This window comes from Sus scrofa, chromosome 4 (genome assembly GCF_000003025.6).
Source record: "Sus scrofa isolate TJ Tabasco breed Duroc chromosome 4, Sscrofa11.1, whole genome shotgun sequence".
NCBI lineage: Eukaryota > Metazoa > Chordata > Mammalia > Artiodactyla > Suidae > Sus > Sus scrofa.
This window is the reverse complement of record NC_010446.5, coordinates 31,946,684-31,973,259: the sequence shown is the minus strand read 5'-3', so window position 1 is coordinate 31,973,259 and position 26,576 is coordinate 31,946,684. Positions and strand designations below refer to the sequence as shown.

At 36.3% G+C, this 26,576-nt stretch overlaps 1 protein-coding gene across 1 annotated transcript in view; it reads left to right on the top strand.

Moving 5' to 3' along the window:
• The window catches only part of ZFPM2 (zinc finger protein, FOG family member 2), a gene marked incomplete at its 5' end in the record, with an annotated part of 388,259 nt that overhangs the window by 22,967 nt on the left and 338,716 nt on the right, over nt 1-26,576 (top strand). Inside the window, 1 exon segment of the mRNA NM_001195374.1 lies at nt 1,011-1,112. Within this exon segment, the coding sequence (NP_001182303.1) occupies nt 1,011-1,112 (102 nt within the window).

Sequence of the window (26,576 nt, the reverse complement as noted above, 5' to 3'; positions counted from 1 at the left end):
TGATAATACTTAGCATTTGTAAGTAGGAATTATCTAATATTTTTGTGTGCATTATATTAAAGTTGATTACTTTCCCTTAAAGAAGCACATACTTGGAGTTCTCTTGTGTGGCACAGCACATTAAGGATCTGGTACTGTCACTGCAGCAGCTTGGGTCACTGCTGTGGTGCAGATTTGATCCCTGACCCAGAAACTTCCATATGCCATGGGCATGTCCAAAAAATTAAAAAAAAAAAAAAGCAGCATATACTTTGTTATTTTATCACTTAAAATGAAGGTACTTAAAATTAAACTTTAATGTTAAAATGTGATTGCATGTTAATGTATTTCTCCTTCTTTGCCCTAACTATACTTTTGCTCAAAATATATTACATTGTTTTTATTTCCTTATGTGAAAATGAAAGCATGAAATTGTGCAAACTAGCTGTACTTATTCAAGAGCAAGTATAGATTTATAGCTTCTTGTGAAGACTTGAATCACTGGCTCATCTTATATGATAATCATTCAGTTGTGGCCTTTTCATATTTATTTTTAACATAAAACAATCAATTTTTAGCAAGCTTAATGCTAGGGAAAAAGAAATTTTTTCAAGATAACCTAAATTCAATCCAAAACATAAGTATATCGTTTCCTCTGGTATTTATTTTCTGCGTCATCTTGCCCTTATAAAAATGTAATTTGGAAGTGAGCAAGTTATGGTTTTCTGTATTGAAAGCACTACAAAAATTACATACTACTTTTTCTTAGGTCTAATATTAATAATTCTGAATAAAATTTTTATGGAAGTGTTTTTTAGTGTTTATTGCAGTTTATTTATGACTCATATTGATTTTATTTTTAAAGCCATACTAGTTATCAAAATGATTAATCATAGACCTATGTGAGTATAATGACAATATATGTAACAAATATGTAATCAGACATATGCTAAGGACATACCTTTAGGAGGACATGAAGGTCAAATAGCAGGCTTTAATTATGTCTCTTTCTCTGTGCTGATATTTTCCAGGTGATGATGAAGGAGTCCAGGAAACAGCAGAATCAGATGGGGACACACAGTCAGAGAAACCAGGTCAGCCTGGAGTTGAGACAGACGACTGGGATGGACCAGGTAGGACAAAAAAAATGTTAATATTCAACCATCCGTTGCTACTATCAGGAATTCACTGTTTTTCTTACATTTTAATTATAAAACTCTTACACTCTCACCTCTGATTTTTAAAAGATTTTGTATACATTGGATACATGGGAATCTGAATAAATATCATTATTTAAAGATTTTTATCTTTGATAAATAAGCTATAAAAACCGAAGTGTTTTCTCTCCTTGGAAGTTTTCATCTTTGTTTTATTTCATACTCACACAAGAATGTAGTCAGTTGAACTTGTTTTTTCTTTGAACAGAAATCTTTTTGCTATATCCACATTCAAATCAGGCATCCTTTTAAAGCTTCAGACAAGTAACAGCACTCCAAAGAAATATTTTCAGTTTAGGCATGTTGTAAGTCAAAGATTGAATCTCACTATGTGTTCAAAGTTTTAGAAAACAACCAATATTTTGGTAATATTTTCATTTTCTTGAATGAAAATTAAACGTTATTTTAAAGACCTTGATATCTAATTATTTCAATAAAAACAAAAACTGTTAAAATATTCCAAAACGGGAACAACATTTTATATAAACATATGCAGCTCATGAGAACTCCGTGGATAAAAACCTTTATATTTGGTGCCAACTAATTTACAACTGGTGGTGTATTAATAAATGGGGACTCTTGCAATATTAGGGCTTAAGGATATGAGCGTGTTTTGAAATAGTTTGAGACATAATTTCCAAAGTAGTAACATTTTTCATTAAGAAAGATCCCTATATTTCAATCACACTTTCACCCTTGCATGACTTTGCAAATTGCTCTCTGCTGTGCGTGAAGAAGAGAGGAACTCCACTGGTAATTTTCTGAAACTAGCAGCTGGAAAATATAATGCAAACAAAAATGAAGATACAGTATATCTGATTATTATGATGTCATTTCTAATGTTATTCCTGATACAAGCAAGTGTTTGTATCCTGTATACTATGGCATAATGTTACACAAGAGTTTGGATCAAAATATTATACTTAAAGTACCGTAACACCACATTTTATGAGTGTGAAAGAAAATGCGGACATCTTCTGGCATTTCCTCCTTATTGCATAATGTTTCTGTCTTAATGTAGAGAAGAAAGTCACTTTGTTAAAAAGAAGAAAGAAAAAAAACCTTTGGAATTTTTTTTCCCTTGGGAATTACAGTTAATTTGAAAAGAGTGGGTGAACTTGGTGTTGCATGCTTCTTTACTCTTGGGATTCAGTACACATAGGCTGTTTAGACGAGTTTTTACGTTTAAATGAGATGAGATGGTCTTTCTGATATGGCTACTTGCAAAGGGTACCTTCAGGATTCTCTCAAAGGAGGAAACTTGGAAGCGTTTTGTTTTCCTCTTTGCTGAAATCTGGGATCCAGAGTGGCTCCCAGAGATTTGGGAGTGAGTAAGCAAATTTCAGGGGGTGATGAATTACTAAACAACCTACTGCACACTCAGTGCTCCCTTTTTCAGGAAGCTTTGCCAGAAATAATCTTGCAAGTTAGTTGAGAGAAAGAGAGACAGAGAGGGAGAGAGAGAGGTACAAGGGTAAAGCGTGAGGCTATCATTCAGGATAAGATTTTTCACTTTTGAGTTAAATTTAATGTATCTAATTTAATGAACTTTTATTTAGGTGATATCAGTGAAAATGTTTATAATCATTTTCTGCTTCACGTATGAATATGTAAAAACTTTAAAGGAAAAATGTGTGCCACTAAGCAGGTGTGTCTGGAGAAAATTCTTCATTTGTGTATTGTAAAGTCAACAACACTTTTTCCCTACAGGTATTTTGCAGACTAAAGGGGGATTTATTTTTTGACACCCCCTGATTAATGAAGTTGATTCATAACAAAAGATTACCTGTTGGATATTTATCTTTTAAGGTAGAATATTTGCTGCTTTCCTTCCATCAGGAGAAAGTGTATAGGACTTTTGCATGAATAGTGATTACATCAATATTTTTGCCTAAATATTTGTTATTCAAAAAAATTATTGGTGTCTTCTAACGTTAGTAAGGAGAGAAAAGTCTCCAGGTTTTAGTGGCATTTTCCAGATATTTTAGAAAATGGGCTCTGAATTCTAAAGGTTTAGGTTCAAATTTTGTATTTGCCGCTTACTTGCTGTGGATGATTTTTGGCAAGTTGCTTAAAACCTCTCTGTGTCTTTATTGCCATTTGTAAACTGTAGAAAGTAGTATTAACACCCCTTAGGGCTTTTGTGATGATTAAATCCAATCATACATATACAATGCAAATGTTTATTATTATGGCTTTGAAATTGTTGAGTTGAAGCAGAACCTTTAAAAATTATTTTCAGCATTTTTAAAAGCCCAGCGGTACGTCTGATAAAACAAGGGTAAACTTTTATAATACTTAGCATCTAGTTTTGAATTTAGCCACAAATTATCAGTTAAGATGTGAGGTAATGAACCAGGTGGGATTTCAAGGTCCAATAACTTTAAGGCCCTCCCAACTGGTCCTGATAATCACCCTAAGATAGTTGTCCCTAAAAATAGAACAGAATCAAAGGACAAGGAAATTATCTAAGGAATTTGAGGCATAGAGCTGACATCACTTAAGATGGATCAGGATTTAGCTTATTTTTAAAGTTTGATTGAAGCTGACTGCACAACTTTCTCAGAGGTGGCTCAGTTCAATAATGAATCAACCCCTGTCTGAAATGTTCTATTTTTATCAAATGCAAATTCCCTAGTGCAGGTTTTTTTTTTTTTTCCTTATTTGTTTTTCATCTAAAATACACATTTAGTAATTACACACACCTTTTGTTAACTCTTATGATTAAGAGGAACCTAAACAATCTTTAGGAAAATTATCTTAATGTTTGCAAACACTCCTATGGTGAAATTCTTTAATGTTTAAATATTTGTAACTCTCATTTGAATACTATTCAAGTTCTTGTGAGTCTTTCACCATATGAATGGAGTGTTAGACCCACACTAAGCTGGTGAAGTTCAGGCCAGTCTTACAGTCACTACTTCATTATTTTAGTCTTTCACACATCTTTTTTCAAGTTTCATTCTTCTCTCTCGCTTTACAAAAAATTACCCTGTCATTACCTTGTGTGGAATCTAATTCATATACTTGTTATACACTATTCTTCCTTTTCATCTGTATTTGCGCTACTTCATTTATATCATTTCTATCTTCTTTTTAGTAAATACCTTTTCTTTTATCATTCTCTCAAGTACTTCAATTTGCAATATCTTATACACTCAATTATTCAATAAATAGCTATTATGCACTAATAACTGTGAAAGGTGCTGGGGAGAAGTCCAAAGATGTAATATGATGCTGTCCATACTTTCTCTTTTTGATGCCATTTCTCTCCTTTAACCTTCTTTAATTATTCATGTAATGTAGTTAGGCAGGATGCAATAATTAAGCATGTCAACCTAGAAAGTGGAGAATGGTCTAGACTGCAGAAGAAAACGCATACATTTTAGAGCCAGGCAGATCTTTCTTTGAGGAGCAAGATGACAATTTTGACCTTGTGACCTTGGGCATATTAAACAGTCAGCACGTCCGTTTCCTTATCTTTAAAATAGGGAACATAATAAGTAGTTTGAAACATTATTATAAGGATGAAGCTTGAAAGATATGATATATACAAAATATCTAGCACAGAGCTTGGGAGAGTATGGGATTTGCTAGATGTTAATGGCCTTCCCTTATGCTAGGATCTCTCACATTGGCCAATAGTTGGACTGGCCAACAGTGTTTACATCTCTGGCTCTCTCTTTTAAGAAAATCTTTAGAACTTCAATTCATGGCCAAATTTTAGAGTGCTGACTTTGGTATTTATTTAGAAGGAGACTTGGGGGAGAGAATACTGATAAATCATTATAAATTCATCATCTACATCTATGAAATGGATACCTTAAAAGTCAAATCTTACATTGACTTTAAATGCCAACTCTCTGGCTTATGTTATTAAAAGCGTAGATTTATTTTCACACTTGGGAATAATGAATAATTTGTTTTCTCTGGTCTAATATTGAATGAATCTACCATAAGGCTTACTGCAGCTGTAATTGGATTTTCCAGTTCTAATAAAGGAACATATCATGTTACTCAAATTGTACACATGAGTACATGTAGCCCCCTATAATGCGTATTAACACAAATATACAAAGATATAAAATTCTGAGCTTCTTTGACATGGACTTTTCCAGATAATCATATACTTTTATTTAAATAGATCTTGATATTTTCATGTTAAGCATTTGGGCCATTTCAGTGAAAATGAAGTAGAAAATCAGACCACCTTGTATCAAAGTTTTGAAAAATTAATAGAGTAAAATTAGAAATTATTTTTGTGTCATGTATTACAGAACAGAGCAACTTGCTGCTAGGGCAATAAGTGGAAATCTGAGTTACCATCAGAAGTATGTTATTTTGTGATAGTGTAATGCATAGGAAAGATAAAAAATACTTCTTTTGTTTATATAATGGCCTGCCACTTATGAGTTGTATGACTTGGGGTGAGTTACTAACTCTCTAAGGCCTCAGTTTTCTTGTTTATAAAATGGGGCTTGTTTTAATAACAACCTCACTAATGACATTTTCTATGTAAAACATGGAGATCATAGCTGCATAATTGCTTGATAAGTAGATCTCAATATTACTTTTAGTATCATTTCGGCAGTTGTGCCTTAGAAGCCATTATAATGCCTTATGAATGATAAGCCCAGATTGCATAGTGAATTAACTTTGCAAAATGATTTTACTGGGTAAAAATCATCACAGGGTTATATTAACTATGTTCTGCTCAACTAGATTTAAAACACAAATTCAGCTAAATAAATTTAAAAGTGAAAAAAGTAAAATTTTAAGAATAAGTGTCAAGCATAAAGTCAGCTATGTGTACTTGTTGCATCTGGACTGAAAATTGGTCAAGAAATCTGTGAAGTGGCTTCATTCCGTTGCTGTTCAACTCTGTGGATCCATACCGATGATCAGGCTAGTTCTGCTCTGTGCCTTAAATTAAACCGAGAGGATGGGGAGTGTTTTGTATAAAGTGGAATGGCAGCTGGGAGACCACTGTGAGATGGAAGCACGCACTAATGATACAGGGTTTTTTCCCTTTACTAGTCCAAAGAAGGGCTTGGAGATTACAGTGCTGATTTCGTTTCCTTTTTGATTGGGAAAATGTGGTAGATATAAGATCTGGGAAATGCCATTTGAAGTAAATTAACAGAAACCTATGAAACATAGTTAACCATAGATATAGTCTGACAGTAAGAAGAATATTGTGAGAAGCGGAGGAAATCGTAGAATGACTGTGTATTACTCTGACAGTGAATTGGTATTATCTCTGCTATCAGATAATGCAGTTATCATTAATTTTCACATTTGCATTTCAATCTTTGGAAGGAAATGACTCTTGCCGGATGAAGATAAGAGCTCTGTACCGCTATAATGAACCATCATTTTATCCCAACGCTTTGTGTCCATATGAAAATGAGGCAGGGAGAAGTGTGTGTGTGTGTGTGTGTGTGTGTGTGTGTGTGTGTGTGAGAGTGTGTGTGTGATGTGTGGGGGTTCAGAAAAACATTACAACAAAGTGTCAAAAATTGCTACAGACTTTTGAGCCCCTTAAGAAACAAGAGGGGGTCAAAATAAATCTTCTGTAGTGTAGTTAAGTGGATATCGGATTAAAAGATGAAAGCCTTACCCTTTGTAGTACAGAATGCCACATAAACACAGTGAAAAAGTTCTCTTTATCTTATCCCCTCACTCCAGTTTGCACTCTGATATAGAATTAGGGCACACATAAACCCAACTGAAAAAAAAAAAAAGATAATCTGAAGGCAAAGGACTTGCGATTATTGTTTGGAAAGATACATCTTTGAGTTATAAAGAACTGCATGAATGATATCAATTTACTGTCATTATTATTATTGTTATTATTATTAATATTTATTCAGTTGTATAGGAATGGGAATTAAGGGTATTTAGACAATGGTTTATTTTAGAATTTACAAACATCTAATTTGTTTGTGCAATTTGAATTGAGAAATTCAAGGTAAAGGATAATGACTTGGGATAAAGTTTTTTTTGGACCTTTCTTTGCAGTGACCTTTTCCTCAAACACAGTACTGGAAAATAAAATACAATATCAACTTTTATCAATACATCATAATCCCAGAAAAATATATGACAACACATTCTTTCCTATCCCACACCTTGCTCCCATGGCAAAATTCATTCATCCGCCTTTTATAGTAGAAGCTCCCTTAATTAAACTAAAATTTCCACCCTTTCTCTAAAACTTCCTGATCGAGGCTGTTATGGGTTAAGTTGGGTCCCCTCACAATTCACATGTTGAAAAGTCTTAACTTCCAGTACCTCAGAATGCGATGTTATTGGGGAATGGGGCCATCACAGATGTCGGTAGTTAAGATCAGGTCACAGTGGATTAGGGTGGGCCTTTCATCCACCATGACTGGTAGCCTCATAAGGGGAAATTTGGAGAGAGACCACAGAGGCAGGGAGAAACTTTATGAGATGAAAGCATAAATTGAAATGGTGTTCCTACAGGCCGAAGAAGGCCAGAGAGCTTGCTAGCAAATCATCAGACACGAGACAAGAGGTATGAAACAGATTTTCTCACAACCAACAGAAGGAATCACTTTGCTGACATCTTGATCTTGGACTTCTGGAGTATAGACTCCAGAATTGTGAGATGGTGTGTTTATGTTATTTAAGACACCTAATGTATGGAGCTTTGTTATGGCAAACCAATACAGAGGCCTGGAGCTAGAAGGCGTGTGGACAGTCATTTGTATGCTTACCAACACTACATTGTATTGTAATCTTTAATTGATTTAAAATATTGCCTAGGAGTTCCCATCATGGCGTAGTGAAAACGAATCCAACTAAGAACCATGAGGTTGCGGGTTTGATCCCCGGCCTTGCTCAGTGGAATAAGGATCCGGCATTGCCATGAGCTGTGGTGTAGGTCGCAGATGCGGCTTGGATGTGGCTTTGCTGTGGCTCTGGCGTAGGCCGGTGGCCACAGCTCTGATTTGACCCTTAGCCTGGGAACCTCCATATGCCGCAGGTGTGGCCCTAAAAAGACACAAAGACAAAAAAAAATTGTCTAAACCACTTAATTATATTTGCAAACAAACCAAAAAAAGATATATCATGTCTATGGCAACCATGGTGAAACCTCCAAAAGATTTGATAAAAAAGAGAATAACTAAAACATTTGTGTGTGGACAAAATAACTTTAAAGAATTGGGGAGAACACTTATAAAAATATTGAAAGAAACTTACCTTACATGGTTTTCAAGTGATTTTTATATCCTCACTCTAATACACAAAGTAGAAGTTGTAGGTGAAGGATTTAAATATAGTGTATGAAAAACGGAGTATCAGTCATTGGGCTCACACGCCAATAAAAGGTCTAGGCCTTACATCAAAAGCCTGATTATTAAATGTGCTTTTGTATACTATAAGTTAAAATATAATACTCCTTTTGTTATTTTAAAATCATTCCATGGTTTGGCTATTTTAATTAACTACTCATCCCTATTTTGACCAATAATAAGGCTTCTACTGTGCATTTTCATCCTGAGTCGTAATTCTGCTTAAAATTCTCTTCCACAGGGCACTGCAGGAAGACCCTTGTCAGCAGGATGTAAGAAAAACCTTTGCTGGTTTTTATGGGGACAACCTCTTTTATTGAAATGTATGCATTAGATATTTATTTTGGCACTAAGATTTTATTTTATTCTTTGACTCAGTATTGTACCAGGAAAAGATATCTAAAAATATGATTGACTCTCGTATCTGAAAAGCTGAAAGAAAACCTAAACCATGTAATTATTTGTTTTTCTTTTTGTCTGGTTCAGAAAAGGACCTAATCAGTCCTTAATCAGAAGGTTAAGGAAAGACCAACACAATGACATACGCTAAAAGTAGGAGTTCCCTCTAAGGCACTGGGTTAAGACTCAGACAACAGCTGCTCAGAAGGTGCAGGTTCCATTCCTGGCCTGGCACAGGATCTAGTATTGAATTTGGCACTGCTGCAGCCACGGCCTAGATCTCAGCTGTGGCTTAGATTCAGTCCCTGACTCAGGAACTTCCATGTGCCACAGGTGCGGCCATTAAAAAAAGAAAAGAAAGAAATAGAAGTAATTTAAAACTATGAAAAATAAAATGTTTATGGAGACATGTCTACTTGCTATTAATGAACCACAAATTTGGAACTAGATTACTAGGAGATTATTTAAAAGGGTAATACTGATTGAGTACATGAGATAAGATACATATCTTGTGAATTAGTTATTGAGTTATATTTCCTTATTGTAGGCAGCAATACTGCATATACGTTGTTGGGTGCTTTCTATTACATCATATCAGTAGGCACATACAGTGGGTGCCCCTTTTGTCCTTTTACAATGTATCAGGTCATTCAAGTGTTTTCACATGATCCATCCATTATAAAGTTTCCCATCATCTTTCCACCTAATGAGTATTGCCAGGATCCATTGTATCATCAGAGCTTAAAAATGGTGATTTTCACATTTTATCATTCCTTCTGTATTAATAACTGATATTATTGTCTGAAAATATTTCTCTCATCCACTATTTAGTTACCACTGAATACGGTTCATAAAGGAAACGGCAGATATATGCTTAATTCTTAATTCTTTCTCATTCCATAGCAATTTTTAGAATAGTAAAAAATTGAGTAGTGTAAGGCTGGTAAAATAAGCAGGGTTCAGATGACTCAGGGCCTTGTTGTTCATAATACTGTCATTAGTTTAAATTCAAGATCAATGTGAAGACATGTTATGTATATAAGATACATACTCAAAATTGCATTAAAATAAACTCTGCTATATGAAGAAAGGATAGAAGGACAGTAGAAATAAAGTAGTCTTGTCAAGAAGTGTAAGTGGGTTATAGAAAGAACTGGATAGATTTGAGGGTGTCATTGCATGTGGCTTGATCAGCTTAGAGTATTTTGTTGCCATTTGCTGAGGTAAGGAAAACTGAAGGAAAGGTATGTTTGAGGGGAAAGATGAATTGGATTTTAATAGGTCGTTTGTGGTTTTTGTGAGACATCCAAGCAGAGCTGTTGAGTAGAACTTTGGTAATATAGGCCAGATATTTGGAGAGAGGCCTGGTCTATAGATGTAAATTGGAGAGTCAGTATTGTATGCAGGGCAATGGAATTCATGGGAGTGGATGGGCGTGTATTTAAGAGGATGTATAAGAGGTCATGTCCAAGCTTCTTGGACATGAAGCTTGAAGAACTCCTATCTAGCAGAAGAATAGAGGAAGAAGGGCCATCAAGAGCGTCTGATAAGGAGGGATCAGACAAGATAGGGAGAAACCAGAGAATGTGATAGTTTTAAGGAGGAAGGAGTCATGCTTGGGTTAAATGCTGCTGAGAGGTCAAGACTGAGATTTAAAGACTCTCCGTGAAATGAGTGCCATATGGTTATTAGTCATTTTAACTAGATCTATTTTAGCGGAACTCTGGTGACCAAAACCAGGCTGTGGGAGGTTCAAGTGGGCGTGAAAGACAAGCAAATCAAGTTAGCTATTGGAAACACCTCTCCTGAGTATTCTTGGTAGATCAGGAGAAAATGTATTTGGGTTCTGCGAAACTGTTTATTGATAAAATTGTTCTTCACTCTTTTATTTCCACTTCAGAATTTTTCAAACTCCATTAACATTTATAAATTGTTTTAAAGTTATTTTTTTTTCCTGTCCCTACCATGTCTTCATGCTTTGTGTAATACATTTTGTCAAATTTTATCATTTCAACTTTTATTTTTGTCTTTTTAGGGCTGCACCTGCGGCATATGGAGGGTCCCAGGCTAGAGGTCAAATTGGAGCTGTAGCCACTGACCTATACCACAGCTCATGGCAATGCCAGATCCTTAACCCACTGAGCAAGGCTAGGGATCAAACCTGCATCTTCATGGATCCTAGTCAGATTCATTTCTGCTGAGCCACGATGGGAACTCCCTCATTTCAGCTTTTATCTCCTAATAACTAGTTTGCCAATTGTATGGATATTTTTTGAGTTTTATCATTTTTTAATGTAATTGATATGCTTAATTTAATAATAATACATAATAGTTTATTATAAATTTAATGTGGGTCAGAGGTGTGCTTTCCCTTCTTGCTAGTATTCAAACTGATAACAGCAATTTTTTTCTACCATTTTTTTTGTTGTTTTAATCTCAACAGTATACTTGGACCTTGGGGGTTATTATATCTTTGTCTTCATAATAAACTCCTACACTATTTCCAAGATCGATACTTGGAGCATGCAATTTATTCATTCATAAGTATAATTTGCATATGCTTGCCAGATCTTATACTTCTTGCCCTGCACCTTTGCAAACCCACATGGAGTTAATTAATCTAGTTCACACACTTACTGAAGAATGCCTGTGTCCCATACTCCCAAGGATAAAAAAATGACTTAGACTCAGACTACCTTCAAAAAGTACAAAGAAGACAAATGATGAGATTATTAAAATTCATTGCTATAGATTCTGCTGTAGAGGCATGTGCAGTGTTCAGTGGTAGCATGAGAGGAAGGTCATCTACCACAAAGTGGAGGGGATGGTGTGAAGATGGCTGAGGGATCAGCTTGCACAGAGGGAGAAGGGAAAGGTTTCTGGTACTGGTGGTGAGACAGGTTGCTGATGATACGGCAGAAGCAGTAATGATCTCTTTAGGTTGTCCCAAGGACAGAGTGGTTGGTTCATTTGAATGCGCTCTGATGGAAGGGAAATGTTTAGTTTTTTGAAAAATATCATTTCATAGCATATATAGTAAACTTGCTGCCATTTTGCCTGTGTAGAAGCTTCCACTTTCCTTTTAAACCTGCCCTACCATTCCACTGTTACCTAGAAGGTGGTACCTTCCTGTAACTCTTGGATCTGAGGAATGGAGAGGCTTTCTAAAAGATAACAGAAACTAAAATATCTTCAAGTCATGCATGGGAATCCATGATGAATATTGGTTGCATCTATAAACTGTTAAAAAAGAACAAAAAGAAAGAGTTTGTCAAAGGCTCAGCAAAGAAACCAGAAACCTGATTGTAATCCAGGCTATTTCTTGGAAATGCAAAGGGTCTCTGGTGGTGTACCTGGCATAACTTCTTGTCTGGTGTCTGGAAGTGGGACTAGCTCTTGAAGGTTCTTGGAGGCTTTACGGGGAATAAGGAAGAAATACTCAATGGGGAGACTCTGAACTTCTTGCTGACAGTAGAGTCCTACTTGGCAGAATTTCTGTGGGCCATATTTTACATGTACTTCTAATAAAATTGCAAAGTGCTGCGTGTTTTTTTTTTTTAATTATTGAGTACATTGTCATATACGGGAAAGTAGTGAAAATAACGTATTTGATGGTAAACATAAGTTTATATTTAATACACAGAGAATCTAATATCTTATTCTGAGTTTTCATGGCAGAACCTCTTGACACTAACAAGAAGCGTAGCATTCTTTTTTAACTGACACCCTGGGTGAAAGTAGTCACAAGCCTTTCTGATTGAATGATATTTTAAGAAATTCTTTGAGGGTTTTTTCTCATTTTTTTTTCATATTATTTAGTCAAGATTGTTTCATTTTTTAACATATTAATAATGTAAAATGAAAAGAATAAATACACAAGCACATTCTAATAAGAATGGAAACATGGCATTTGTTTTTACAGAATTAAGCAAGGTGGAAGCCAGACAGATAATATAAAAATGACTGAGTATCTGAGATTGACAGCACTTTTTTTAGTATGTAGTTTATGTAAACAATACATTATTTAATTTTATGATATTTAAAATTATATTTTCTATATAAAAGCAGTGCAAACTAGCCAAAAGAAAAGAAAAATGAGCAGAAGACATTTTCTGCCATTGGGGTGTTTGCTCTTTCAGTTACCTCTACCCATTTTCTTCTTTAAACTCGATGTTCTTCAAGAAAAGTACCATCTTTCTCAGTAATAATCCTTACTCTGAAAATTGAATAAAGGGGGTTGAATGTATAAACAATAATTATCATAATGTGATTAATGCAATAGGGTTATAATGTTAAATTGGGTAATAAATGATGTAAAATTTTAAATTGTTATGCTTGCAATTTCTAATACTAAAGCTGGAAATAATGACTTCTAAAGCAGTTTTATTATAAAAGAAGTTACTTTAGTGGCATTTCTTAATTATGCAAATATAAGAACCAGGGTTTTTCAAGCTGCATATGGGAGTCCTTTGTCTCTTTGGGATGAATACTTGCTGTTTTGGAGATCTCAAAGCTTCTGAGAGAGGGAACTGGGATGAAGGGCTAATTCACATATGCAGCCTGTGGGGCTTTCTGTGTGGCAGTCAACCAAACTCCACCACTTCTTCCCCCAACTGTCGTTTATGTTAGTCCGCTCAGGCTGCCATAAATGGCAGACTAAATGGCTTGAACAACAGAAATTTATTTTCCTATAATTCTGGAGGCTGAAGGTCCAAGATCAAGAGGATGGTGGGTTTCTGGTGAGCCCGCTCTTCATGATTTGTAGACAGCTACCTCCTTGCTATGTCTGGACATGGTTTTTCGTCTGTGCATGCACACTGTTGATGTCTCTTTCCCAGTCCTACTGGATTAGTGCTCTATACTTATGACCTCATTTAACCATAATTACTCCAGTAATGGCCCTGTCTCCAAATCAAGTGACATTGGGAGTTAGGGCTTCAACCTATGAATCTTGGAAGAGTCACAGTTCAGGTTGTGAATAATAGATTTTATTGGGGTGGCCTTAACCAAAGTCTCTTGGCAAGGTAAGCACCTCTTGGAAAATGGAAGATTTGAGGAAGGCAGGCAAAAGCCAGGACTCAACAGCAGGGCTTTAGGTTTTGAGAAAGAGAAGGCTATTTTTCCTATCCTTGAGAGGCCGGCTAACATGTCCTAGAGTCCTGCTCTGCTCAAGAATGGTCGATCTGAGATGTCTTGTGAACTAAGTGAAATGAACCCTGAAGACCCAAGGGAACACCATGGCAGATTGTACATGACCTGAGCCCCACTTGGGTGTCTCCTTAGTGAAGAAAGGGAACCCACCAACCTTGGGAGACCTGTATTCAATGGCAGCATGAAGGAATAAGAGAGCAAACCAGGAGCTCCAGTGGCCTAATTAATATCTTGGAATGCCACTGGCTTTTGGGGATTCTTGGAGATTTTGGAGGGAATAAAGAAAAAGTTCTTGGGAGTTCCCATTGTTGCTCAGTGGAAACTAACTCATCTTAGTATCCATGAAGATGTGTGTTTGATCCCTGGTCCTGCTCAGTGGGTTAAGGGTCCAGCGGTGCCTTGTGAGCTGTGGTGTAGGTCACAGATGTGGCTTGGATCCCGCATTGCTGTGACTGTGATGTAGGCTGGAAGCTGCAGCTCTGATTCAACCGCTGGCCTGGGAGCTTCCATGTGCCACAGTTGTGGCCATAAAAAGGAAAAAACAAACAAAAACTCTTAAGAGGGTGAAGCTTAACTTCTTGCTGATAGAAATTTTACCCCAAGCTAAAGAATGAGGACATACGTGTCGCAGAGGAACATAAAGGAAACCCAGAGAAAGAGTACTCGCCTCTGCTCTGGGAGGCCAGTAAGGCCTCTTTACTTTGTAAGCATAGAAGCATTTAACTGATGGAAAGAGAGAAGAGGGTAGAGACATCTCAACATTTCAAGCAGAGGAAGTATAATTCACTTACATTATATGGGTGGTGAATTGCAGTTAGGAGTGAGATTATTAAACATCTAGGCCGCAGCCTATTGCGCTACTTCTGATCAGAATGCAATAGAGATTTTGGTAATAAAAGTTGCCAGCATCTTTAATAAATATTTGTGATTTGTGTTCAAAACGGGTTTAAAATGGTGAAGGAAGGAAGAAGGATCCCTGCACCCCCCAAACCCAAGCATAGGAAAGCAGTGATCTGGAAGTGGATCTGGGGAGCAGGCCAGCAAGAGCTTGACTCGTGAGTCTCTGCTCTGAATCACTGTCTTACATACCACACACACACACACACACACACACACACACACACACACATTCATTTTTCTGAGCAATGTAAAACCAAGTTTTCTCATGAACCTTTATCCTTATGCTGCTTTGTTCATTGTGAAAAAATATTTTAACTCTTTTAAGTTCTTAAATTTAATGATTATCTTCACATTTTATATTAAATTTGAAAATAAATATCAGATTTTAAAAAGTATTCAACTATATCTAATAAACCTTTTCTCCCCAGTTTTGACATATTTATGTGTATTATGGGAAAATTATTTTATTCTAAAGAACAAGTAGATTCCTTTGAAAAGCCAAAATTATTCATTTTTTAAAAAAATCATAATTACAATTGTGTGGCAAAATTAATTTTCTATAAAATAGGTTTTTCCTGTCTGGAAAATGGAAGTGAATTATTTTACAAACTTACATAACTTAAGGCTAACATTTCATGCCAATAACTCATGATTAATACATAATAGAATAATTCAACACATTTTAAAATTAAAGAAGAGGTTGTTAACTCAGCTTTCTAGCCTTTACTCATTTTTTTTTAACTTTTGTAAGTAAACGTAATAGAATAAAAAATAGTTATCAGATAGTTTGATAAAGTAAAATGAAAATGGCATTATATGTAACATAAAATTGCAGGAAGTATTTCAATCATTGTTTAAAAGTACATGAAACTAATAATACTTTTGATTCTCTTTGGGCCTCATTTATTATTATTAAACCTATGTAATTCAAGACATTTCATCCATTGGGACCAGGCAGTCATTCTCAGAAATCCTAAAACATATCAATGAATGTACTGATAAAGATAAAATCAGTAAATCAGATGAGTTAAAGCATTTATTTTTCAGAGTGTTATTCCCTGGAATGTTCAAAATGAAACCCATCTAGAATTAATATTGAGGTCATATAACTCTGTTCTGGGCAATTTTCCTCCTCCATGAACTTTTTAACTCTTCTCTTTCCAGTCCTGTCTCTTCTCCCTAATATTTCTTGAGCGTTTACGGTGTGCTCGTCACTGGCATAGGCATGAGAACCATAAGAGCAAACAGAGCCTCATTGTTTTCCCTCATAACGTCTCTAGGAATATTGTCTCCTTCTTGACCAATGAGGAAACTGAGGCACGGGAAGTTAAGTAACTTGCCTAAGGTTACAAAGCAAATAGTCATAGGATTGAAATGAAACAGCTTGACCCTGGAGAGTGTGCTTGTCATGCTACATTTTCTCTATTTTTCATTAGTTCATTAGTTTGTGACATTATTTTCACATCCCTTCACCTAACTGAGGTTCTGTCTTTTTCCTTCCCTAAAATACAAACAAGGAAAATATGTTTTATCTTTTATTAAGTTTAATTTATCCTTTGACACAATTTTTTTGTGAACTCTAAGGCTTTCTTTCTAGCACACAACTTATAATTACTATGTTTAATTTATCATTTCTCTGGCTTCATCCTGGAAAACACGCATAATCTGCAGCACTACCATTTATTGAGCATCCTGGCTCTAGTCACTAATGCCATCTTTAATAGCTGAGGAAATTGAGGCTCAAAAATTTAAATCTGAGGCATACCTCAGAAATGCTGTGGGTTCTGTTCCAGATCACCTCAGTAAGACAAATGTCACAATAAAACAAGTCACACAAATTTTTGATTTCCTAGTGCATTAAAAATTTTGTTTACATTATATGTAGTCTATTGTGTGCAGGAGCATTGTGTCCACAAAAGAATGTACATACTTCAAAAATTCTTTAGTGCTAAAAAATTCGAGGCATCCTCTGACCCTTCATAAGCAGTAGTACTAATATCAAAATCACTGATCACAGGTCACCATAATAAATAAAATCATAATGAAAAAGTTAGAAATGTCGCAAGAATTACCAAAATGCGAGACCTGAGGTGAGCAAATACTATTGGAAAAAATGGTGCTGATAGATTTGCTCGACACAATGTTGTCACAAACCTTCAATTTGTAAAAAACGCAGTATCTACAAAGCTCAATAAAGCAAAGCACAGTAAAGTGAGGTGTGTATGTAATAAGAAGTCATCCAGCAAGAATTCTGATTGAGAGTGGTCATCAATAATCCTGCCAATATTCCTCAGGAGGGCTTTTTTTTTTTTTTCTAGGTGCCGTGCACAGTAATGCCATTGGCTACCTCCTTTAATCCTCATAGCATATCTAATAGATTATCCCTATTTTATACATGAAGACCTTAAGTCTTAAAGTAATTAGGTAGTGTACCTAGTTCCCACACTGCATATAGGGGTGGGTAGCTTCCCTAGTTTCAGATTGATAGTAAGGTCAAGCTTATAGGAGTGGTGGGGTATGGAAGATACATTCTGAGATGAAAATTGCTTTCAAATTCTGCTCCTGCACTTAACAGCTCAGTAAATGTGGGCAAGTTACATCCTCTTTCTGCGCATTACCCCTCTCATCTGTAAAATGGGAGTGCTGTGTACAGTGAGCCCTCACTATCTTCAGGTTCCAGATCTCTGAATTCAACCAACGTGGATGGAAAATACTCAGAAAAAAGCAGAGCTCGAATTTGCTATACCAGCAACTAATTACATAGCACATTCATTATGTTTATAGCTATTTATATAATATTTACATTGTATTAGTTATTATAAGTAATCTAGACTTAAATATTTGCAAAGATGTATGTAGCTTACATGCAAATACTATACCATTTTATATTAGGAACTTGAGAATCTGAAGATTTTGGTATCCACAGTGAAAAGTCCTGTAAACAATTCCCTGTGTATACCGAGGGATGACTGTACCTCCTTCATAGGGTTTTGCGAGCATTAATTACACTGGTGAAACACTGAAAAGTGTCTGGCCCAGAGTAAGTGATGTAGTCAAGGTTTTTTGTTTCTTGTTTTTTGTTTTTCCTTGTTTTTTTCTGTCTTTTTTTTGTTGTTGTTGTTGTTGTTGTTGTTGTTGCTATTTCTTGGGCCGCTCCCGCGGCATATGGAGGTTCCCAGGCTAGGGGTCGAATTGGAGCTGTAGCCACCGGCCTACGCCAGAGCCACAGCAACGCGGGATCCGAGCCTTGTCTGCAACCTACACCACAGCTCACGGCAACGCCGGATCGTTAACCCACTGAGCAAGGGCAGGGACCGAACCCGCAACCTCATGGTTCCTAGTCGGATTCGTTAACCACTGCGCCACGACGGGAACTCCCTTTTCTGTCTTAAATCTTGCTTTGTCCTTGTTTCTTCTTCTCCATTAGATTTCTTTAGGTTTTACCTGGCCCAAGAAGTAGTGAGTCACTTTGTGTCCAGTTTGTTCAGAAAACCAGGGTCTTGTATAGGATTCAACTTCCTTGATTATCATAAAACTTTCAGGTGCATATGAAGTGTGAAAGTATTTTGGGTTTTAAAAAAGGTAGCTTATGGAGTTCCTGTCGTGGTGCAGTGGTTAGCGAATCCAACTAGGAACCATGAGGTTTCGGGTTCGATCCCTGGCCTTGCTCAGTGGGTTAAGGATCTGGCGTTGCCGTGAGCTGTGGTGTAGGTTGCAGGCGTGGCTCGGATCCCGCGTTGCTGTGGCTCTGGTGTTGGCCGGTGGCTACAGCTTCGATTTGACCCCTAGCCTGGGAACCTCCATATGCCGTGGGAGCGGCCCCCAAAAATGGCAAAAAGACAAAAAAAAAAAAGTAACTTAGGTATTTGTTGCTTATGCTTAGTCTTATTCCACAAAGGATTTGGAGTGACTTATGAAAAATATGAACTATAAAATGATAGCATAAATTATTACAGTAGATAAAAGAAAACATGAACAGAAAAATAATAGAAGAAAGGGTGCTGTAATTACATGGCTAGCTAAACCATAGAATCCAAGGTAGTTGCCCCAAATTCTCACTTCTTGACTGGGTTTTCTTTTTTTCCTCCTAAGGGCCTGCACTACGTTTCCACCTCTCTTTCCTTTTCCTCTTTTCTTCTTGGGCCCTGCCTTCTCACACCTCTTCAGACATACTTACTGAATTGCTCTCATGAGATCTCTATTCTCATTTGGCTCTGTTGAAACTGAGTTGGAAAGAGGAAAGTGCAGAATGTTACCTTCCTCCTGTGTTTTCAAATAACCACAACCTTGGCAACTTTTCACTGTATGCTTTTTTAAAAAAATTCCTTCATAAAAAGTCAACTATACTCTTATCATTATCTTAATAAAAACTCCACTGAGGAAATGAATCCCACAGGACTGGAAAAAGTAAAGTTTGAGGTGAATGGTGGATGACACCAGTATTCAATAGGGAGCTCTTAAAAATAGACCAAATGCTTAAAATGTCTTTGCGGTTTTCAATTTGTAAGAAAAAGATTTCATTAGAGGGGAAGGGAGAGCGAACACCATTAGTCGGAATGTTGGAGAATGCAGGCTCCTGATGAGACCAGCGGAGAAGACAAACTAAGTGTACGGATGCAGATTAGGCCTCAGAACATGAGGGCGTAAAAGGGATTTAATAGTGGGGTGGATTATAGAAATCCATGTAACAATGTTAAATAATTATAGTTCCAGCCGAGATCAAAGCGGTGCTGATTGAACGCCCTCAAGCTGTTAACATGAAGTATCTTGAAGGGAAAAAAAACCCTGGCCTCAGAGATTGGTCAGCCTGGGCAAACAATGTCTGTGATCTGTAGAAGTTCCAGCTCTATTGAAGGCACCACTTGTGGGGGAGGAAGAATGGAGGGAGCTTGTGAGGGAATTTCTTCCTTTGGAGCTCGATATGATATTATAACTGACTTTTAACGCTGTTCGTAATTGGGTTGAAATTGTTCAGACAATATGTGATTAACCCTTTCTTTTGGAGGGTGGAGAGAGGACTCACTCATATTGCAGATGTCAATTCTGTAACTGACTGAATTACCACTCTTGGTTTTTCTCTTTGAGGAAAATTTCACTTTTGCTGCATATACCAGATATTAACTGTAGGTAAGCTTACCTGAAAAAAAAAAAAAGATTCTAATGGAAGACATGTTTATCTGCAGAAGGAGCAAAAATACTTTGACTAGCAAGGGGAAAAAAAAATGAGACTACATTCATTTGTGGATTTGTTTGTTTTTGTAATGTTCCCAGGACATTATAAAATATAGAATTATGAAGGAGTTGAAAGTATCAAATGAGACAGCAATTAAATTAACCCCAGTCGCAATTAGTTTTGGACTAATTTAATGTAGAACTATATTTATGTCAAAACAGCTATCTATCTTCTATCTATCTATCTATCTATCTATCTATCTATCTATCTATCTATCTATCTATCTATCTGTTATATGATAAAGGAAAGAGATAAGCATGGTTTTTATACCTTACAGGTGCATCTTTACTTACTTTTCAAAAATGAAATTATTAGTTTTAAGTAAAATGTAAAGCCAGCAAGTATTAAAACCAGCTTGTAGAAACTATACTTCCACATTTTACATTATCCTTTAAAATAACAGCTAAATATATTTGACTCATTAGTTGAACTACATAGTTGACATGATGAATTGAATTATATAGTTGAAAAGCCGACTATTTGCAAATGTGTTTTGTGACACTGGATATTGCGGCTAGAATTTCACTTGGGGTGGATTAAAACAGATATTTCAGTCAGACACATGGCATTTCTAATACAATGACAGTTTTAAGATTTAGGATGTTTGGGACTGAGCTAGTTACCTTATTTTAAATTTTGAAAACCTTTATGTTAGGAGATGAAATATTGATCTAAACATTTGATAATAAATATTTTTGCATCAGGTAATAGGTAGGTAATGGCTTCTTGAGGGAAAATTGTTTTTGGGTAGACAAAAATTTGAATTTTTTATTGGAATAATTTAATAAAATTTTTCTTTCTTTTTTTTTTTTTTTTTTTTTTGTCTTTTTGCTATTTCTTTGGGCTGCTCCCACGGCATATGAAGGTTCCCGGGCTAGGGGTCAAATTGGAGCTGTAGCCACCGGCCTATGCCAGAGCCACAGCAACGCGGGATCCGAGCCTTGTCTGCAACCTACACCACAGCTCACGGCAACGCCAGATCGTTAACCCACTGAGCAAGGGCAGGGACTGAACCCGCGACCTCATGGTTCCTAGTCGGATTCGTTAACCACTGCGCCACGACGGGAACTCCTTTTTCTTTTCTTTTTTTTTTTTTTTTTTTAATTTTTCTAAGTAAAGTGCATTTGCTTAAACAGTCAGTCAAGCATGTTTTAAGGATGACGACTTTCTGCTGTATGTCTCCTTCTGTTGTAGGAAATAACCAGTATTAAAGATAATACCTCATTAAATCTGAGTGATAAATGGTTTAACTTCATGGCTTTTCTTAGGTAGAGGTTTTATGACATTGCATTTAATTTTTAATATTTTAATATGAATGCATTTTCCTTGCCAAACTAATCTCTACTTTTATAGGGGTACAGATGTGTTAGCTGTAACATTTTTTGTCATCTGTGGAAAACATCATATCTCATCTGTAAAATATTATTTTAAAATCATATTCATGTGGTCCTGGAGAAGATGATAAGAAATTATAGGATTAAACTCTTAATGAGTATATGTTGAATATTCTCAAAACAGTTTAAAACAATAATAAAAATATAAATTAAGACAGTTTCTACAAGCTACTAGCTAATTATTCGTCAATTTTATGGTTTCCTACACGTTTTTATGTTTAGGATGTCAGTAATGTTCTAAGGTTGGTCTTACATATTTAACAGCTGAATAATTTCGTTATTTTATTTCCGTTTCTTTTCATTGTGCCTTCCCACTTACATGTACACAAAGCACTTTTTTTCATTATCATTTCTGTAGTTTCTTCTGTTATACAGAGAGTTTATAAAATACAGAAGACGTTCATTAACTACCCAGGTTACCCGTAGTGAAATGTCATTACTTTAGATGGTAACTTTAATTTTTTTGTTGTTTAAACTAATACAATTTTATCCCACATATAATTACATACTTGAGTAAATGCCAAATGAAATATTATTTTAAAATTGCCTTATTTTCTTATTTTGAGGTAGTTTTCTTTTTGGTCTAACAGTACAGGAGACCACATGACTGTTTATGAGTTCAGCATCAAACAAAAATTTTGAAATTGAAATAGGATAGCAAAAGAAAAGCCTAGTATATTTATTCATACAAAACTGGGTTCAAATCCTGGCTCTAAGTGTGATTACTTATTAGTTGGATGATCTTGAAAATTTTGCCTGCTGGCTCTGAATTTTAGTTTCTTTATGGAAATGCTATGTACTTCATACCTTTGCTCTGAGAATAAGCCAAGGTCAAGGGAATCCCTTTCGTCCCAGCCAGACTGCACATTGGGTTGATGGAGGACCCTCTTGAGAAATATCCAGAACTATTACCTTACTGTTAAAGACAATGTCAGAAGGGTGAGAACTCTGACTTTGGCCCTGGCAATTCCTAAATATATCTCTTATTCCTAATACAAGTCTTTTTACCAAAGCGAAAAGTGAGATCTTGTAAAAAAAAGTAATTTGGGCTGTTACTTTATGTCTCTGATCTTCAGTTTTCCCACAAGCAAATGGAGTAATAATGACTACTGCTTAAATTGTATCTTAAATAAAAGGAGACACCATTTACATAAGCCTGACACTCAGAAGTACTCAGTTATTAACAGTTATGATTGTTGTTTTTATTGGTATCTCAGTCAAAGATTACTGATAGTAGCTGGCTTTTTGATTTTGTTTGTTTGTTTGCTTGGTTTTGTTTGTTCTTTTTATGGCTGCAGGTGTGGCGTATGGAAGTTCCCAGGTTGGGGTCAAATCGGAATTGCAGCTTCCAGCCTACACCACAGCCACAGCAAAGCCAGATCTGAGCCACGTCTGCTGCCTACACTGCAGCTTGTGGCAATACTGCATCCTTAACCCTCTGAGAGAGGCCAGGGATCGAACCTGCCTCCTCATGGATACTAGTCAGGTTCGTTACCACTGAGCCACAGTGGGAATTCTTAATAATTGGCTTTGTGAAAAAAAAAGTTAAACCCAGTGGATTAGTAGATATTTATTGAATTTCTGTATCAAATAGGAATTCTGCTGAGCTTTGAGAATGGTTGAGGCCAACAGGAGAGATGCAATCACTGGCCTCATGGAGCTTGTGCTGGACTGTGAACTTTATTGAAAATCCTTTTAGGAGTTCCTGTCCTGGCTCAGCTGTAATGAACCAAACTAGAATCCATGGTGATGCAGGTTTGACCTCTGGCCTCATACAGTGGGTTAAGAATCTGGTGTTGCCATGAGCTGTGGCTTAGGTCACAGATGCAGCTTGGATCCTGCGTTGCTGTGCCATGGTGTAGGCAGGCAGCTGCAGCTCTGATTCGACCCCTAGCCTGGGAACTTCCATATGCTGCACATGTGGCCCTAAAAAGCAAAATAATAATAACAATAATAAGTGAAATAAAATAAAATCTTTTAAATCCATATTAAATATATCAAAACATTTTTCAAACTTTATTTTAATGGCGATGAAAGTATTACCCCTGGCCTTTGAAAGACTATATGGTTTCATGGAAAGAAAAATATAATTTGGCAAATATCTTCTTAACCTCACTGTTTTAAACTTTTCTCACTTTGTGACTACCCTCCATACCTTCTTAGGGATAATGTCTCATTTCCTCATCACTACTTGTCTCCACCATCACTCAGATTTCTTATCTCATTGCTCTTTGATGGGCTTTCTTATCACCTCTCACTGCTCCCTTTATTCAACAAACAGCTTTTTCTCATTTGTTCAACAAACCATACCTCTCCAATGTCTATAACTCCCAGTAATACCACTCTCTACCATTCAGAAAAGTGGAGATACTTCTCCATTGTCACTTGCTAATATCCTGCTGACTTTAGAACTCTTGCCAGTATTACTCACCATTCACCTGCCATTGTCTGCTTTCCTTTGTAGTACTGCCCTTATCCCTGGCTATTTCATAATCCTTGTGGCCATCACCTCCTTTAACTTGAGAGTTACCTCTGCTTGAGGGATCATGTCCTCTGTCTGTCACCTGTGACAACCCTCATATAACAGCAGCTCTTAATTGTTCTGCATTACCCAGAATTGTTGCCACATACTCAGTAATTCGCTTCTCTGTTTATAATCATTTTCTAGCAACCTCCCTGGGGAGTCTACATAGCTCCTGGCTTCATTTTCCAGTATTACTCAGTCTCAACCCTGTAATCTACCTTTTCAGTATTATAGTTGTTAGCAACTTAAATGGCTTGACCTCTGTGAATCTGGCTTATCATTGTTTCAGTATGAGAATGCACAATAGGCATTTTCTATCCATCCACATATATCATCAGGGGAAAAAATAGCTTAGATGTGTTAAGTGAGCATTTATTATGTACCAGGCACTGTGCCAGACACTTAATAGGCAACATCGCAGGCAGTCCTCTCAACATCTAAGGATCCTAGAAGATCATATAACTTTATTAGCACATTGTAAGTTTAAATGATTCCTGGTTATTGAATTTACTTCCAGAAAATCTTATATGTATACCTCCATAGCAATTCTAAAACTCTCCAGTCTTAGAACCATTAATCCTCTTTCTCGTTACTCTGAACCATGCTGCTGCTGAGTACAGAGCAGTTTGTTTGTTTGTTTTGTTTTAATGTGAGGGATTCCTTCTTGAACACCTTTCAAAATTCAAAACTCACTTGTGCCATGGTGGGGGAAAGTGATGTGGCGAGAAACTTCCTCAGAGCACACAAATCTAGAAACATTGTAGCTTAGAGGTATTACAGCTACTTTGATCAAGGAGCCATGTCACCATGTATTTTTTTCTTATTATCTTTGCCCAGTTATATAATAAGTTTTGCCTACTTCAAGGTGAATCTACTTTAATGCTGCTTTTAATTTTCTCAGTGTGATCTCTAATATTTCAGAGTACTCACTTTTAAATTAATTGCTGCTTGTGATTAAAAGAAAATGACCTCACTATTATGTGAGGCTTTCCTGTAATGAATTTCTTGTTTCACATTTCCTTATCCTTTCTTATCCTTCCCCTCTCTATCTCTCAATTCTCGGCTCTGTTTTTTATTACCAAGAATCCCATTTTCCTTCTGTCTTCAGCTTCTACCTAGCTTCTTTTCCTACCTGTTGTATCCCCCCAACTCATGTATTCATTCACATGTGCAAGCAGTCAACAAATATTTCTTGAGCACATACAGTGTGGAAGGTTCTGAAGTCAGACTGCCTGACTTAAAATTTTGGCTTTGTCACCTCTTTCTTCTGAGAATTTGAGCAAATCCCTTAATCTCTGTGCCTCAGTTTCTCCTTCTATAAAACAAGAATAATATCAATAAAAAATGAGATTAGCTAAAGTTTGTTTCACTGTAAGTGATAAACACTTTAACCTATATGAACTCATTTGGACTCATAAAGCCGTGTGGGTTAGATACTGTTAATCCCATACTTTACCTATGGAGTTACATATTTTCATAGTTTGCTCAGTGTCACAAAGTTGTCTATCCTGAGTTTATTCCTATAAAGTTTTTAGGAAAGCGCCTGGTACAGAATAAATGCTGAAAGATATTTAGCTATTATAGTTATGGTTTTCATTATAAATATTCCCATATTTCTACCAAGGAAGTACTTAATATAGCTACTGTTATTATATTGATGAGTAAGGTACTTTGCTAGGTGCTCTGAGTATAAAAGATATGTCAAATATAATGGCTATCCTCAAGAAGCTTAAAATATATTAAGGGACTTTAAAAGTTCTTACTTCCTCTTTCTCTTGATTTCCATTCTCCACACTCCCCGCCACCCACCGCCCCTGCCTTCTCTGCTGCCTTCCCCTCCTTCTCCTTCTATTTCCTATTTATTTCTTCTGTGAGAGAAGAGGAAGAGCACAGGACTTAAGAACACAGACTCAGTACCGTGGAGGACTGCCCACCTCCCATCTCGGCTTCTCCTCTTCTAGTTGGGTGACTTTGACAGGTGAATTCATTTCACTGTGCCTCGGTATCTTCTTCAACAGACTGGACCAAAAATATGTCCACCTTATAGGGTTATTGATAAATATAAGGTAACTTAATATGTTGAAAGTAAAGAGAAAAGTACCTGGGTATGGTAAACACAATAGACGGGGTAGCCAGTCTTCCTCTCTGTTTTATTTATTTAGCTGCAAATGCCAAGGTAGAGTATTAAATGTATACTTTGATTACTATGAATGAGTTGTATTATTTGTTTCCTGTTCTTAATTTTAACATTTCATGTGTAGAATTTACATGGTTTCCTTTTTAAAAATACTAAATTAAAATTATTTAAAATTCCCTTGAAGTTGCCGCTGTGGCACAGCAGGTTAAGGATCTGGCATTGTCTCTGCAGTGGCATGGATTTGATCCCTAGCCCAGTCCAGTGGATTAAGGATCCTGTGTGCCTGCATCTGTGGTGTAGGTCACAGCTGTAGCTCAGATTTG